Genomic DNA, 17,915 nt, shown 5'->3' on the forward strand with positions numbered 1-17,915 from the left:
CAAAATAGGTGGTGAATTCTGTTTCATGTTGACTTTAATGTTTCAATGACAGCTTTTATCAGAAATGGTTGGATTGTGGGTAGTTAACATTTATCAGAGCTAATTCTTTGCTGCTTTATATGCTGATATATGAGCTACATACAAGCAAAACAAAAATAAACCATTGAAATGTTTTCCATTCAGCTGGCGGAAAACAACTAGATAAAGCCAGACAAACATTTAGGTTAAGGTGTTTTGTGCCAACAATGTGCATCTCAGTTGATGTTCCAAGTGTTACTTGGCTCTCGAAAAATCTTCAAACAAGAGTTTTAGAAGTGAAACAGCAGAGATAGTGCTGACGATGTGTCTCTTGGGCGTTTTATGTAGTTGTGAGTATTGATGAAGGAATATCACAATGAAACCATGTTACATTGTCTGAGTCATGTGACGACAGTAATGCAGCATTCTGTCATCTTTTCACAGAATGTCAGACAAACCTACAACGTGTCCAAAGATGGTTGCTGGGATCGAATGGCCTTTTCACATTGGCCTTATACGTTCCAAGTTGCTACATAAAGTTCAAGTACAAGCATTAAAAGATCTCAGTCTTCTTTCAGGTACTCTCTGAAATTCCTGAGCGTGAGAACTATAGCCGTTGCAAACGGGGTTCGTTGGCTGTGATTGGCTCTTTTTTCTATTTGTTGAGCCTAAATACATTGCCACAGACTAAAAGCCCTTTCACATGACTCCTGTCAGGGCTTTAACACAGCCCTCTGCACGCTTTGACCTTCACAAAGGCAATTTTATGAAGTTGCTAGGTAGTAAACAGTGAACATAGTGAAAGCCAACTGAAGAGGTGACATGTATTTGAGCTTAACTCTTTCCCCGCCATTGACGGAATTTTCCGTCATTTATGAGACAAACGGAATAAAACGCTAGCAGGGAAAGAGTCAAAACAGGAAAAAATCCAACGCTAATATTTCAACCTAAGGTAAGCGTGGAATCCAGATGTGGCCCAGATCTGGGCCGACACTATGTTGCTGTTAGGGATGCTATATGTCAGGGCAGCTATAATGCATCAAATGATGATCAAACAATGGAGAAGAGTGTCATAAATGGCCATTTATACTTCATCAGTCCACCAGGGCAATGCTGTACTTTCCTTGTAAAGCATGCCAGATTGTAGTAGTCCGCTGGGACTGTGACAAAAGAATGTATTTAATATGATTTTTGGCAATGTTTGTGCCAAGACTTGCAAATCAGGTGCTAAAACAAGAACATGCTATCAATGGTGCTACAGGTGGGCGCAATTCGCCTTTGGCTAAGCCCCGCCCCCCTTAGTTACTGTTGCTACGTCCGACAAACAAACTTCATCTGGGCTCTGGTATCAACATGGCTTATGCTGTGACAGCTCTTCCTGCTGAAATTTTATCAAACTTTTATAAAGCAGGAAATAAAGTGTCCGATAGAAGTAGGCAAAAGGGTCTGCAATATACGTTCGAAGGCTATATTCACGACATACAGGTGAGACGCAAGGAACAACAAGGCATCCAAATAGAGGCAAAAGCATACCGGTCACAGTCAAAAAATGACCCACCGCATATCCTACTAATCGAGACGGAGGCTGGGACTAACAATATCTGTTCATGCAAAGCTGGGTAGGTGTCTATTCACTTATATAATCGTTATTACAAAGCAAACGGACTACGCGAGTATAACGTTGTATTTATTAGCAGCGTGTGCTAGACGACACTTGTCAGGATTTGACTTCGGTTTTGTGAAGGGAAAAAAACGCACACCCCCCTCCAACCTCTCTGGGAAACGCGTATCTGTGTTACAAATGCCCCAGACACAACGTTTAACCATATTTTTGATATAACTACGACGGTAATAGCCTGCCGAGACCAAAAATATGAGACGCCTGTGTTAAAGTCAATGGAGCGCTGTGAAAAAGTGTCGGACCTCTGTGGGAGCTCGTTCTTGGCTGCGCTGTGATTGGTCAATCTACATTCTAGGGTGTGGCTTAGCCAAAGGCGAATTCATTAGCGAATTCCCCTTGAATATTGAAAACATGTTTTTACTGATCTCATCTTGTTTTAATTTTTTTGCATCAGCACTGCTCACGTGATGATACTTCATGCAAATTTTCTGCTAAGTATATTATATTTCAAAAGATCAGCAGAAAATGAGTTCACGTAGTGTAACACGCAGCGCTTCTGGGTTGTACGTCAGAACGTAGGCTCACTATTGGCCAGCATCACACGCATCACACACATGATCAGCGTTGGCCAATAGCGAGCCTACGTTCTGACGTATAAGCGCTGTGCTGTTACACTACGTGAACTCACGTCAGAGGCCCACACAGCAGAAAATTAATAGTTGAATAAAGTCGTTATTTTGGGGGGTTTTTGCGCACAAAAAGTATTCTCGTCACTTGATAAACTTATGGTTAAGCCACTGTAGTCACTATTTTAAACATTGTCTTTACTAACTTTCTGGGCCGGCAAGTTTCAATTACAGAGAAGCCTATGGAGGAGTGAGACAGCTCTCAGATTTAATCAAAAATATCTTAATTTGTGTTCCGAAGATGAACGAAAGTCTTACGGGTTGGAACAACATGAGGGTGAGTAATTATTGAGAGAATTAGGCCTACCATTTTTGGGTGAACTAACCCTTCATGTTCCAACTTTTGACCCAAGTGCCAACACACTTGGGATCAATGCTACGAGTCATGTGAAAGAGCCTTATTTCTTTCTACATTCTTAATTTACACACATATATCAGTTAAAAGAAGTGACATAAAAGACATTTTCAAAGACAGGTGATGAGGAAGTAAATCACATTTCACAGGGATACAACATCGGCCACATAAGTGGGTGAAGAAACAGTTTGTGGGAAATGGTACTGCTTAAATGTATATACATATATTTTTTTTCAAATGTTTGTATACCTGTAGGGAATCTAAATGATCGATATAAGCACAAATGTTTACTCTAGCCCTAAGCGTTCAAGAGTGCAAAAAGTCCACGGTGGAGGGTGTCCTCGTTTTGGCACGTACATCATTTTCCAGTCAAAAGCATACACACACATACACACTAAATAGACATCAGTAGGATAATAAAAGCCAAAAGGGTGATTTTACACTTAAAACCAGCTCCCACACAAAAGCAAGTGTCAGTGGAATTGAAACGAATGTTGTCGGGTATCACTTTTTTTTTTTTTCGTGAAATCATTTTGTCTATAACAAAATGCACCAGAGAAATCCTGTCAAGGACAAGTACTCAGCAATATAATCTCAGCTTGTGTCCAGAAAGACGAAAAACCGTTAAGAAATTTGTTAAAACTACATAACGCTTCAAAATACACTGCGATTAAGTAAATCGTATTTTCTTATTAGTTGTTTTCACATATCTGCAAAGTCAATAAAGTCTTCATATCTTCATGTCTGTCACTTTAAATATATGTATATAGATAGCTTTTTTCATTATATTTCTTTCATGTATATACATATGTAGATAAATACTGTAAAAGTGCGCCTGCAGTTTTGTTGGTTTTTACTCTACATTAGGCTACGAGAGCCACTTGGGGTCCTCTGCAGTGCAAGGCGGGGATCTGGGGGTATATACTGGTGAGGGTGGTTATATGGTGGTGGTGGTGGAGGCAATGGAGGTTGTGAGCCGTCGTTCCCCCCCTGGTTGCCTCCGCTGTCGGGTGAACGCACTGGTGTGGAGAGCACAGACTGGATGAGCTGGTGATGAGTGGGGCTCTGGCTGAGGAACGCCTCCATGCGGCCGTGACCGCCTTTGTCCAAGACGATGACCTTGACGATTTGCTGGCACTGGATGAGCGTGTCTGGTCGTATCTCGGTCAGTGCCATGGGCTGGTAGGAGTGCGAGGGTGTGGGGCTGGCGTGCTGCAATGGAGGCTGCTGGAAGAGGTCCCTCTGGTGGTTGAGAAGGGCGGCGCTCTCAGGGCTCGACGGTGCCGTGTTGAGCTGGTACGTCTGAAGCCTGTTGTGAATTGACACCTAGTTTAGAAAACAGTCAGAGATAGCATCATATGTTATAAGACTGTTCTCCTTCTACCGCCATCAGCCCTCCGGTGAACACACATCACAAAAGACATGCGTAAAGTGTTGGGTGGCACAACGGGTTTGCTCGGTGTCTAGCAACTCGGACAGAGGGTGGGAAGCTGGAATCGGGGATGCAGATGTGGAGGGTTTTGGGGGCCGTGTGTTTGTGTCTACAAGGTGCGTGGTGGTTATTAAGAGGACACTGAGGGCCCCTGTGTCTCCCTTGGAAACCACTTGAGCATTTTAGGAATAGAAAATGAAGAACGATTCAGGGAAGAAGGGGGACAAGAGAGGGTGGGACAGGTTAAACAACGGGAAGGGTGTAGTTGGACAACTACGGACGACACACATCTGAACGCATGCCATTACTATTTCTAACACTTAAGGTTCGGGGCTTAAACAAGAGTTTGCCAGGACTTGCAAACAACTCTCTCATTCTTTCTAACCATCTCCTGGGCTCTAATGAAATGCCTCCACGATTGTCTGTGGGATACAGACACGCTTCTGGGATTGATGACTTTGAGGAGTGATGAACATAGTTCACAGGTGAAAAAGTGAGTTAGTCTAGCTTGGTCTCAGGATAGATGTTGGCTCTCGAGGTTTAGCTTGAGGGCTAAAGTGAGGGCATCTTCATCTTGTGAATCAATCTTCTTGACTGTTGGGGTTAGGGTACGAATTGACTGGCGGTGCACCACTTTGTCTGAGAACAGAGAGTGTGGGGGGTTTCAGGTGAGGTAAAAACTGTGTTTGTGAACAGTAGTTTCTAGTATGATGATTCCGTAGGTTTTACCTAGTTTTAGGTATTTTCAAGCCAATCTCACGGCAATTCGTACGATTGTTGCTAAATCGTAGATATTTTACGAGTTGCCCAATTTGTATGAATTTGTACAAATCACCTACCCCTGACCCCGCCCCTAAACCTACCCATCACTGGGGTTTAGACAAATCGTACGAATTCATACGAGTGAGGTCGTATGAATTCATACGAATTTACCACTTCGTACTCGTACGAATTCGTACGAATTGCTCGTGTAATAGAGTTGGTATTTTAGTTTTAGAATGTTAGGGCTGCCTTATTATTATTATTTTAGTTAAATGGATTTGAAATGTTGTTGTTGTTTTTTTATATTTCTGCATATTCCAAATTTGACTTCATGAATAGATAAAGTGCAAAAAAAAAAGTGTCATACTGCAAACTGCTGATAAATTATGAAATAATAATGCTTTCAGCAACCGTCCAACACACTTCAGCTTCCATTTTTGTCTCTCTTATCAAAAGTTTGTGTCTGCACTTTTCAGGTCAAGTTCATCTCAACCTTACATCCCTGTCCAGCTATCATGTGTCAATCACTGCCATCCATAACAGCTAGAGCATGTTTTATTAAATGTTATGGCGGTACTACCATGTCTAAATTGGCAGGTGGCTCAACTAGTCTATAGTGGTTGGACACCTTGTTTCTTTCTCTCTTTCGCCCTCTCCTCCAGGATATGGCTGGCGTTTCCTCTGACCCCTCTGCTGCCTGCGATGTGTTCTGACAGCCGGTGCCCTTCAGGGGTTCGTGGGGTGCTGACATTTACATGTGGCATGATTAAGGTGAGGGTTTTCAGTGCCAGACAGGAAGTCGCTGCCACTCTGATCATGTTCAGGCTAATAGCAACCCTTTAATATGTTACATCTAATGGTAGCAGAAATGGAAATATGACTGCTAAACAAAACACGCAGACAGGGGTGGTGGATTTAGAATTGATATTATTATTATAAAAAAAAATTGGCAATTCTAATAAAACATTGGGGTAACACTTTAATTTAGAGTCCAATTCTCTCTATTAACTAGTTGCTTGTTAGCATATTGTCTGTTTATTAGTACTTATAAAGCACATTAATTCTTTATTCTGTATTACCATATTCAACGTCCCTTAATCCTACCCAATACCTAAACTATTAATAAGCAGTAATTAGGAGTTAATTGAGGCAAAAGAAATAGTCGTAGTTAATCGTCAATAGTTAATAGTTAATAGTGAGAATTGGACCCTAATCTAAAGTGTGAACAAAAAATGGTATATATTTTCTTAAACAATTTCTTTAGGATCCTTCTGATTTGTTGAATCAGAATCTTGAAATGCCGAGACCAGTTGTTATTCATATTTCCTGTTTGTAAAGAGAGTGTTTGAGTTATCTTTTTTGGTAACACTTTATATTAACATTCAGAAATTATATAATGCTTAACAGATCATTAGTTAATATATATTCACATAGCTAGAAATATGAGATGATGTGCTTGTTAATGTTTACTAATGAACTTTACATAATGAACATTACATAATGATTAACAGATCGTTATTTAATGTGAACTGAAATGCTTACAAATGCAATTAAACTTTCAATTCATTAAACATTAACAAGGACGTTATATGTCAAGCTTTGTGAATATATATTAACTAATGATCGGTTAAGCATTATATAATGTTTGGTAATGAAATGTATTATAAAGTGTATAAACCTTTTTTAATATTTTCAGATCTTTTTGTCGTTTTGATATATATATATATATATATTACAATCATTGTCATTTAAACCACCCACTGTTATTCCTAAAAAGGTCACCGGCCAGTTTGCTCCATTTTATTTACTGGTCTATGCCCAGTGCCTGTTTGCCATTGTGTCCTTGAGTTCCCTCGTGTGCACAGAAGATGGTGCTACATCATGATGCTAATCGCACAGCCCTCTGGGTAATGTATTTTAGGCAAGGTTTGTCTGCTACAGTGTCTTTAATAACCCTGCAGAGAGTTAAGGATGCTACATCAGATTTATTTTAGAGTTAACTGGGGCTTGTTCGAAATGTTGAACGTGTGCTACCTAGTTAGCATTGAGTGTGAGTTTGCAAATACAAACTGAATCTGTATACTTAGAGGCCTTGGCACCCCCCCCACCCCCCGTTGGGGGCTTTTTGGCCGATTGAGCATGTTGAATTGGCGGCCGTCTGAGAGTGAACTCCGATTGGCTGTTCATCTTAGTGAACGAGTGCATGAGAAAAGAAGCGAGCAAAGAAGTCAAGACAACATCACAGACAGAAGGCTGTTCTAATTTAATGTCATCTTATCTGAACATTCCATGTGTGAATATTTTCATAACTGTATGAGACGCCAGCATGAGCATGATTGATATTCAAAATGGTAAGCGAGTCTCCTCTTTGCTCCGCAATGTATTTTGCACTGCGTGAAAACATGGTGTGACGTGAGAGCGGCATGGCTTGTCGGACATAGCAACAGTAACTAAAGGGGGCGGGTCTTTGCGAACAGTCAATTGTGAAAAAGAAGTCTGCTTAAAGGTGCTGTATGTAACTTTTTCACTCTATTAAAGCATAACAAATACCATAATATGTTTGCATATATTGAGGAAACATGCTAAGTTCACATACTCGTTTCTCTGAAAAACACTTCTACAGCCAGTTATTTTACTTTGAAATGTGCGTTTCCAGGCTGGAATATTTGTTATTGTTTTGGTCTGTGATACTGCACGTTGCCAATTTGCCGATTTTCATTGTCCATTGCTCTCGTTATATTTTGAATATTTTGAATTCGACTGCAGTACCTATTTCAACCACTAGTTGTCATTCTTACATACTGCACCTTTAATTGTGCTGAATGTGCACCTTTGTAGTGTACTTCCAATGTTAAAAGTATATATTTAAGACTATTTTTAGAAAAGTATTTTTAGACATATAGTCATGTTTGAGGGAGAGTTTAGTCATGCTGTTTGAGTAGTTTAAAAAAAAAACAAAAAAAAAAACACTCCCTTTCTAAGCGCTACCACAATGATGGAAAGCTTGCATAACGTGCATTGAAACACTCTCTTCTATCCATTTTCTCCTGAACAGTTTGATTCTGCTGAACTGTTTTCTTCATACTTGTATAAAGCTGTGCCTCTGTTGGCAATGCTCTTGAAAGTCTCCTCCACACTGCAGTGTTAATTTAACAGGAGGGGGCAGCAGTGCACAGATGAGTTTTACCTCCAGGGGGCTTCTGTTGACTTTGGGTTTGGCGGCGATAACGTTTAGATTGGCTTGAGGGGAAGTGGAAGGTCGTCTGGTTGAGGACACTGCATTTTCACTCCAGCAGGAACATATGGCTGTTGTAGCTTGTTAATTCCTGTTCACTAACTTAATGTGTTCTATGCGCTGTAAGCTACTGACGCTGTCTGACGGATGCTTCTAGGGGTCTGTAGGGACTTACCTGCGAGAACACTGAGCTCTTACCTCTACTGCATTGTGTCCGCTCTGTGATGTGTTCAATTCCTGTTTGCCTGTGAGAAAAGAAATCCAGGTCAGACTAAAGATTAAGGAATGGTTGGATAGATACAGTACAAGATGATAGTTTGAGTAAATATGCTTGGAATTAGGTTTAATCACTAGAGCAAAATGTTCGTCTGGATATATTTTTTTTTCTACAACAACATTGTTGTTTGAATTATTTTAAATACAATTTAAAGCAGCATAAATTTAACAAACAAATGCAAAATATCAGTGGTAATGAGTTATTGAGTATGCCAGAATGTATATATATATATATATGTATATATATATATATATATATATATATATATATATATACTGTATATATATGTGTGTGTGTGTGTGTGTGTGTGTGTGTGTGTGTGTGTGCGCGTGTGTGTGTGTATTTCTATGTAAATGTATATATGTAAATCTATTTAGTATTTTTACACTAGCTATGTAATGTTCTATTTATTAAAACCAAGTATTAATTTCATCAAGTTAGTGTTTTGACACATTTTTACATTTTACCAAAATAACTAAAGGAAGTAATATTTTAAGAAATATATATTATTTGTGAACTACATTTCAGAATCGTACAAATTCATTATTTTATGCCACTTAAGTATATATTCTGCCCCAAATTATTAGAATTAATAAATTGTTAGTTGAGTTTTTTGTTTTGTTTTTGGAATTCTTATTAAATCTTCTAAAATATGATTCTCATTATAGTTAAAAATGACAAAAATACAATTATTTAAATAAGTATAAATGAAACAAATACTACAAGTGGTTATGAGTACTTTGCAATTTAAATATCTCTAAACCACAAAAAATGGAAAAAGTGCTTAATTATCCCAAGTATAGGCTTCTTTTTCATTTTTCTTTTTTTATGTTAAGTTAAATCAAGTCACCTTTATTTATATAGCGCTTTACACAATACAGATTGTTTCAAAGCAGCTTTACAGTGATAACAGGAAAATTATTCAATGATTCAAACAGGTCATTTCGGCTGTACAGCAGCTCTAAAAGAAAAATGTGTAATTGTTCATCTGAGGTCAATTCAGTGTTGAATTAGTTCCATTAAAAAGATCATGAAATATTAAATTAGTTAATTTCACCTATAAAGCAGTTCTGCAGAAAACAGTGATGTCATCATCAAACTCAGTTCAGTCCTCATCCAATAGTGTCATCGCAGTCGAATCAATAATATTAAGAGAAATACAATTTCTTTATGTTGATTTTGTAGTGAATTATACCTGGTGTTTTATTTTTTATTTATTTTTTTATTCACCCAAACATGGGTCAACTGGACTGAAGTCTGGAGGCTGGTTCATTAGACTGTATTTTTGTTTGACTTTTGAGGGGTGTTTTAGGTTTCAATACACTACTGTATTGAAACTCACATCAATAATACAACCCTAAACAAAATCACACTGTCTCTCTATTTCTTACAGTAGAAAGCACAGATGTAGAATGCATGTAATCATCCTTGTCACCATCTCAAAAAACTGTCGAACTCTGTTCCATAACCTTGCTAACTCACTTTTACCTCATCTACTGTCTAGGCAGAGCCGAACTGGGGCATTCATAATTCCTAAGGGCGCCATCGTGCGGGGTGGTTGTTCTGTTGGGTCCCCCTCGGTTAAAATCACGTTCCAGGGGTGCATGTTGGAGGGGAGGGAGGAACTGCTTCCACAATAGCGCTGACAGATGTATCGCTTTTATTTTGTTTTCATTTTTTTATTTAAAATATTCACAAACTTTTGAATTATATCATGAACTATCTGTTGTGATTGTACGCGTCAGGTTAAATCGATCATGTTTCGGGTGTGGGGGTCAAATTAAAACTGAGGGGGGCTCAAATCAGATCTGAGGGGGCAATGTCCCTTCGTGGTGCCGGGCCTGTGTTTAAGTAAGCTATGGTCTAAAGAATCAAGCTAACTAATAGGGGTGTAACGATACACGTATTCATATTGAACCGTTCGGTACGAGGCTTTCGGTTCGGTTTTCGGTACGCATTTTTAAACCGAACCATTTTTCCGTTGGACCATTTTTCCTGCCGACCAAAATTTCGTTATTTCAAATGTAGGCGCGTCGTGCCGCTCGCGCATGGCAAGTGCGCTCATAATGTAAGAGACACTGGCGTGACCACAACATTGCCCAACATCAAATGGCAAATGTAATGTAAGCGGAACGAAACAGAGCTACTCGTTATTGTGTGGTTGACGGACCGTTTATCAATTTGGACCAATGCAGCTCGAGCCGATCTTGATCATTAGCACTGTTACTACACAGTGAAATCCAGTAAAGAAAAAAATTGAATTCGCCACTGAAGTAATAACATCGCTGCGAGATCTAGTGAGAAACATTCACATTTCTCCATTATTAACCGATCAAAGAGCGCTGACGTGAAAACCAGGAAGAAACATTGTGCCATGAATGAATTATTCAGTGTCCACAGATCAGCAACATTCACCATGGATTTACTGTAGTAGGGTAACACTACTAACTGTAACCATGGAAGTTTGGCAGGAAGGCTATAATCCTTTCAAGTAACATTACGTCGGTTTTATTTTGACATTATTTGGTATTATGATGTTAGTTTTAATAAAAAATATAGTTAAAAAAATTTAATCAAGGTAATTTCTCTGGCATTTCTTTCTTTTTGCTGTATCGAAAACGCACTGACATAAGTGTATCATATCGAACCGAACCCAGAATTTTGTGAACCGTTACACCCCTACTAACTAATGGAACTTTTGAGTGACTAATCTGAAACACTGTAAACAGACAGCAACTTTGTACAGCAAACAAATAGTGTGTGCACAAGAAGCTAGTGTGTGCCGTCAGCAAGTTGCTAGGCTAATGAAGCCTTGTAAGCATATCAAACAGTGCACACTGCACACAAATATTGGGTGAAATATTCAATTTTTTATTCCAAATTTTCATTCCAATATTGTCTGGAACTGTATTTAGCCTTTTCTTCTTTCTTTTTTTGAGTTTTGATGATATTTCAAATGTATAGCACACACTGTGAATCCTGCTAGGTAATACCTGAACAGATGCTGAATGCAAATGGTAAGACATACAGCAGATAAATGTATGTCTGGGTGTTGTTTGTTGTAAATTACCTGGAGAACCTTGTCTTCCCTTCAACTCAAGTTGAGTCCCGTTGTTCTTGATGGAGTGAGTTTTGGCCCCCTGTTGTTTCTCCAACTCCCCTAAAAAGACAGTGAAAAGAGACAAGGAGAGTTGTAAGTCCATGCCAGAAACACATACCTACACACACTCTCTATACCGACCAACAAACAGGCATACAACAGTTTGCTCACATGCTCTAAAACTTGAGCCGTCTGGCCCTAAACAGCAGAGCTCCAATTCACCATACTTACACTCAGGGCTTGATGATAATTGCCTGTCATTTCTAATCAGGCTACAAAAGAGTTTTTCCTTTCTCCGATAGAATTGTAGGAAAGCTGTAGCTCTACATGAGGACTTTTTAAAGGGGAATATGCCCTCTGATTTATTGAAACCATTAGAAAGGAATAAGCATCGATAAAACCTGTGAGTGCACAAAGAATACCTGACAACAAATCATCTGGATGCTAAAGCAGAGTATGCTACACAAGTAAACATTTATTACCATAATAAGTTGAAGGATTAAAGGAGAATAGAGAGATTCCTGAGAATAGAGAAGGTGTGCAGACAGCAATTGAAAGAAAGAAAATACTGTATATTACAATTAATTTTAATAATAATTGTGATGATTTTCTTTTTTTAAATCTAGTTTATGTTTTATGTTGATTTGTGTGGGTTTATACCATTTTCAACAAAAGTTTTCATGTAATTTTTCATATAATGATTGTGCAAACAGAAAGTCAAAGTCATATAAGTATTTTTGTATTAATATTATTGTATTTTTTTTAGGTTGATCTATGTGTTTTTGAAAGTCAAAATTAAACTGTCAGTTTAACTGTCAGGGGTTATGTTCGGTTTAGTTCTTGTCTCCTTCTTCTGTTTCTCTGTTTCTTTCTGTCTAGCTCTTGTGTTCCCCTTCTAATGGGCTGTTTACACGACACCGTTTTCAACTAAAAACTTAAAACTTTTTATGCCTTTTGGCCGTTTGTTCACACAACAATGGCGTTTGGCTGCCTGAAAACGCAATCTTTTTGGAAACGGGTTGCAAAGTGCAAGTTTTTGAAAACGGTCTCCGACAAACAACAAAAACGCGAATCTCTGAAGACGATGACGTCGTGCACATGCGCATTACGTGTTCAGTCTATAGTGTTTCATCGCCATCTAATGGCCTGGCAGCAGAATACAGAGTTGTTAGTCGTTTTCGCGGATCCGTATAAATGGGGAACGTTTTGACAATGGTGTCATCTGTACGCGGAAAACTCAAAGGAAAAACGTCTCCGTTTTAAGCATATTGTTGTCGTGTAGACGCACCCTTAGTTACCTTGGTTACCAATTAGTATCACTTGTATAAAATGTTGATGAACAGACGACAATATTGTCAAAATGATTTCCGTTCTCATGGATCTGCGAAAACAACCTAAAATGCTGTATTATTCATGCCAGGCCAGTAGTTGGCGATGTGTACAGAAACACTATAGACTGAACACGTAATACGCATGCACATGACACAAATTCACATTTTTGTGGTTTACATGGAGACGACGACACTGTAAAAAAAAAAAAAATCTGTTAAATTTACAGGAAAAAACTGGAGTTACCAGAGTTTTCCTGTTAAAAATACGGTAGCAACATTTAAGGTTTTACAGACTTTTAACCATATATAATTTTACAGCAATAAACCGTATTTCATTATCTGATATAATGTTAATTTACTGACCTTTTGAAGTATTAATATCTGTTTTGTTCCATTGTAATACATTGACAGCCAACAATCACAGCAGTGATGAGAGTCACATGATCAATCAAAGCTCATCATGAGCAGCTCTTCCACAAGAAAGTTAACACTAATATACAGAAGCTGCACAGTGTCATTCACACAAACATTAAACCCCATCATGTTAACATGTTGAAATTTAAAAAATGCAATAAGCATTAATTTAACAACATTAAATGTAACATAAAACCCTAATGTACATAACTGATTAGAAAAAGAACTAAGAAAATTATGAAGAAACAGTTATTTAAAAAAAAAAAAACATTAAATGTGAAGTGTCACGCAGGGAATTGTGGGAATGTCAATTTACATTTTTTCACTGTAAATTATACAATGACGTGTTCTTTTTCACTTCCAAAAACGGTCAATTTAACGGTATTTTACAGTAAAATTACATTAAATGTACCATTATGTATATCACAGTTATTTACCGTATATAGTAAGGAAACTTTCTGTTAACCAATTAACAGTTTTTCACTGTAGCACTGTAGTCTTTTACCGTTAAAATCACGATAATTTTTTACAGTGTACATATCGTTTATGTTACGTGGATGCAGATTGACGAACCCAAAAGCAGACTGAATGCTCTTCACACAATTTATTAAAGACAAAAAGGGGAAAACAAAGCCCACGAGGGGGCAAAACAAGACAGGACTTTGGTGACTAACAACGACACTGACAAAATACTAGAAAACAAACAACACTTCAAGAGATACTAACTAGTGATGAGTCGTTCATGAACGATCCGTTCATTGCGTCTGTCACGTGTCAAATGAACGAAAGACTCGGAATGTAAATTAATTATTTATTATCCCTGTAAAAAAAATTTGACTGAATTATAAGGATTTCTTAATTCGGAATATGATCAAGATTGCGTAAGTTGATGTGTTCGGGGAATTTGCCTGTTAAAAGTATAACATTTAAAGCCCCTTAAATGAACGAAATGACTCGAAAAAAGATTCGTTCATTTTGATGAACGAGATCGAACAAGAGAGTCAGTAAAATGATCCGAACTTCCCATCACTGATACTAACAATGACTAGACCTTCAATGACAAGACTTTCACAGGATACTCACAAGTAACGTTTGGCAATGAACCAACACAAGACAGCAAACACAAGGGGATTAAATAAGGAGACTAATCAAGACATAACAGGTGACACGAGTGAAGCAATAAAGACTGAATCAGGATAACAAGGGGGCGGGGTTAAGAGACGAGACAACACAAGCACATGGCCTTGACAATTGGCCATGCGCTTGTACACAAAACATGAGTCCGTCATGGTCCTGCCACAACACTAGGAATATACACAGATAAGAAGGCAGAACCATGACAGTTTACAAAAACTTGCAAGTTTTCCATTTTTATTTGAAAAAGGGTGTCATGTATGTTTATCTCCAAAGTATCTTTAGTGATCTTCTGAGTTATTTATTAAAGACTATATATCCCCTTACTATTCTTTGAGATATTCTCCCTGAAACCTCGGTTTATTTTAGTAGTTTTCTGTCATTTGAAAATAGTGAGATTGAGAGAAACTATTGCATAGCAAGAGCTCTAGAATGAAGCCCCATTTGGATAACAGATTACCTGCCTCAAAAGGTTGCCTTTATGTGCTGCGCTAAAATAAAGACAAAGACATGAAATACAAGTAAAAGTATCACTGCACAAGTGGATTTATTCATGCTTAGGTTGTAAAGAGAAGTTCCTTTATGTGGAAAAGAAAAGATGTGTAGCTGTGTAGATGACAGCTCTCAGTTCAACAACAACTATATTCCTGAAAGAGAGTAAAGGTGCTTATCTCTCTGTTCCCAGTGAAACTGCTGACACAGATACACAAACAGCACAAGACTTTCCATGGACCCTTGCTCTCTCTAGCACAGGATGTAATAAAAACCAACTGGCCTCAGCAGAATACATGCTTTGATGTCCAGTGGCACTCAGCCCCTTTCTCTTTCTCTCTCTTTCTCTTTTTGTCTTTCTCCCTCATGGAAACCAAAATATATTTCTCTGTTCCTGCTTCCCTATCTTTCCTCCTTATTTCCTTCAGAGAATATTTGAAAGCCTGACTACAATGTACAAACGATTTTTTTTTCATTTATTATGGAACATCAAAACAGGGAGATTCCTAAAGGACAAATGCACAGGGAAAGCAAATATATACACAGCATTTTTACAAAAATGTAGCACAAATAAACAGTAGAAGAGCCAAGACCGCAAAATGAGGATACATAAATAAATAAATATGCCGCTGTTGCGGTTATCTTCTGTGTTTGTTTCTGTTGGCTGGGTTTTGTCAATGATTAGTTCGGTTTTCTTTGTTGGTTTCTGGAGTTTCTTTGCTTTGCTCATTGTTTGATTATCAGTCACACCTGTTGCTTGTTCCCTTGATTGGTTTGAGTTTGTACTTATGCCCTGTGTTTGTTCAGTTTGTGGTCCGTTCACGTCCGTGTGTTTGATGGTTGTTCTGTTCATAAGTTATTTGTGAGAAATCCTGAGTATTTTGTTATCGTTGAATCTTATTATTATATCTGTACCGCTGCCTTAAATCCATCTCTTTATTTCACCTGCTGCAACCCTTTTCGCAACTTAAAACTTAAAATATCAAGTGCTAAAACTTGTAATATTAAGTTTATACCAAACTTTGAGTTCCCAAACTAAGGAATTATATGTAAAATAATATATAATATTAGACCTTTTTATTAATAAGGAATAATATATAAAACTAAAATAATATATTTTTTTAATGTATACAATTTATACTTTTTTGTGTTGAAACATACAGAAGTAATGAGACACTCTTACTTAAAATATAGGCTAAATGTGTGTATCAACGTCATTTTGCCATATATGTGTCACGATTATGCTCTGTTTGGTTCGTTCCTGTCGTTTCGGTTACTAATCAGTTAATTCTCGTCCAGCTGTTCCCATTTAGTTTCCTCATGTTCCTTGTGTATAAATACTTCCTGTTTGGTTCAGTTTGTTGCCGGGTCATTGTCTATGTTTAAGTGGCTGTGTTAATATTATTTTCCAGCTAACTCCTGTGTTTCTGTCAGTGGATTTAGTAAAGACTGTTGTATTTATTCTCCTTCATTGTCCGATGTTTCTAAACACAGCCAGATAACAATACTGACTTACTGAGAGTTCATGTGACACTGAAGACTGGAGTAATGATGCTGAAAATTCAGCTTTGCCATCACAGAAATAACTACATAAATGTTAAAATGTTTTAAAATAGAAAACAGTTATTTAAATGTTTTTGATTACCTTTTTTTGCTATATTTTTTATCAAATAAATTCAGCCTTGGTGAGCCTTCTATCAAAAACATTTAAACAATCTTAATTATTCCAAATCACCTACAACCCCCTAGCCTTGTGGTGGAGAGATTTGCATGGGCAAGAGCCACTCACATTTTCTTCAGGACATTTAGTTTTATTAATCATAAGTGTCTCAGCATCTGTTTCACTGCTGCTGGCTGCAAACAACTGGGTTTCTTCTGTTAACCCAGCAAATGGACAGCTTTATCCAGTGTTACCATGGGAACACTGTGCAGTATTCAAGAGAAGACTGCTGATTCACATCACGAAACAAGAAAAAAATGAAAAAGTATCTATTCACTTGATTGATTAATAGCCCCAGTCAAAAGAGCCCACCCACAAGTCTATGATACTCTGGTGCCTAGGGCTCAGGGTCCTTCCTTCAAGGTAAGTCTGTCTATAAAGAAAAGGGTTTTGTCAGTCAAAGGGAAACCATTTGCTTAGAAATGTAACGACTTTTCCTAAAAAGGCCCAAAATGATGTGGAATGAGGTACACATTAAAATTCTCTCGCACACATGCACTTGGTATTTTCACACACGGCCCACTCACATTCAATACGTATCTGTTCCATCTCTGACACCTCGGCGATGGACTCCTTCAGGTCCTCTACGAACTTGAGGAGCTCCTCTGCGCTCTGAGCACAGAAATTCAACACCTGCTTCTTATCAGAACCCGAACATGGAGACACAATAGTGATGGCGTGAGGATAGACTGAAAAACAATGAGACAAAATAGAGGCATTATATTAGCAACAATTTAGGCTGTTATTCACTGAAAATCTTAGTCTCCGCTAAAGGTCACATCTAGAATTCAAAAATGCTATATCAATGTCAATGACGTCACAGACAGTAAAATAGAAATAGCACTTGTGTGTTTTATCCTTTTAGGATATGTTTTTGGTGCGTTTTTGCACTTTTTGGAACTTAAAAAAAAGATATGGTCACTATGAAGAACAGTTTGAATATTCTTTAAAAAAAATTACTTTTATGTCTCACGCAAGACAGAAAGTCATAGATTTGAGAATTTTAAACTGACGAGAAGGTGAGTGAATAATGACAGGATTGAACTATTCCCTAATTCCTTCTCTCATCTGAGAACCAAAACACAAAAAATTAGCCATAGGGACCCACTTTTGAGGAGTTTTTTTGACCAGGATTTGGAAACGTCACGTTTACCCTTGAGAGCAACTCAACATATTCACACTGTAAATATACACTCACCGGCCACTTTATTAGGTACCCCATGCTAGTAACGGGTTGGACCCCCTTTTGCCTTCAGAACTGCCTCAATTCTTCGTGGCATAGATTCAACAAGGTGCTGGAAGCATTCCTCAGGGAGTTTGGTCCATATTGACATGATG

The 17,915-nt window shown here is 38.0% G+C and overlaps 1 protein-coding gene across 3 annotated transcripts in view; it reads right to left on the reverse strand.

Annotated features, from left to right (window-relative positions):
* Positions 1-2,638: 2,638 nt before the first annotated feature.
* Positions 2,639-17,915, reverse strand: part of iqsec3a (IQ motif and Sec7 domain ArfGEF 3a) — a 156,874-nt gene continuing 141,597 nt past the window's right edge. For 2 of the 3 annotated variants that reach the window (XM_056260415.1, XM_056260417.1), the window contains 4 exons: positions 17,105-17,266; positions 11,457-11,546; positions 8,308-8,354; positions 2,639-4,006 (listed from right to left, as the gene is read on the reverse strand). In XM_056260415.1, coding sequence (XP_056116390.1) covers positions 3,539-4,006; positions 8,308-8,354; positions 11,457-11,546; positions 17,105-17,266 — 767 coding nt within the window. In that variant the 3' untranslated portion in view covers positions 2,639-3,538. The remainder of the gene's footprint in view (positions 4,007-8,307; positions 8,355-11,456; positions 11,547-17,104; positions 17,267-17,915) is intronic. The other variant, XM_056260416.1, reaches the window with a different exon arrangement.

Source organism: Rhinichthys klamathensis, unplaced genomic scaffold (genome assembly GCF_029890125.1).
Source record: "Rhinichthys klamathensis goyatoka isolate OS25496 unplaced genomic scaffold, OSU_Roscu_1.1 h1tg000176l_1, whole genome shotgun sequence".
Taxonomy (NCBI): domain Eukaryota; kingdom Metazoa; phylum Chordata; class Actinopteri; order Cypriniformes; family Leuciscidae; genus Rhinichthys; species Rhinichthys klamathensis.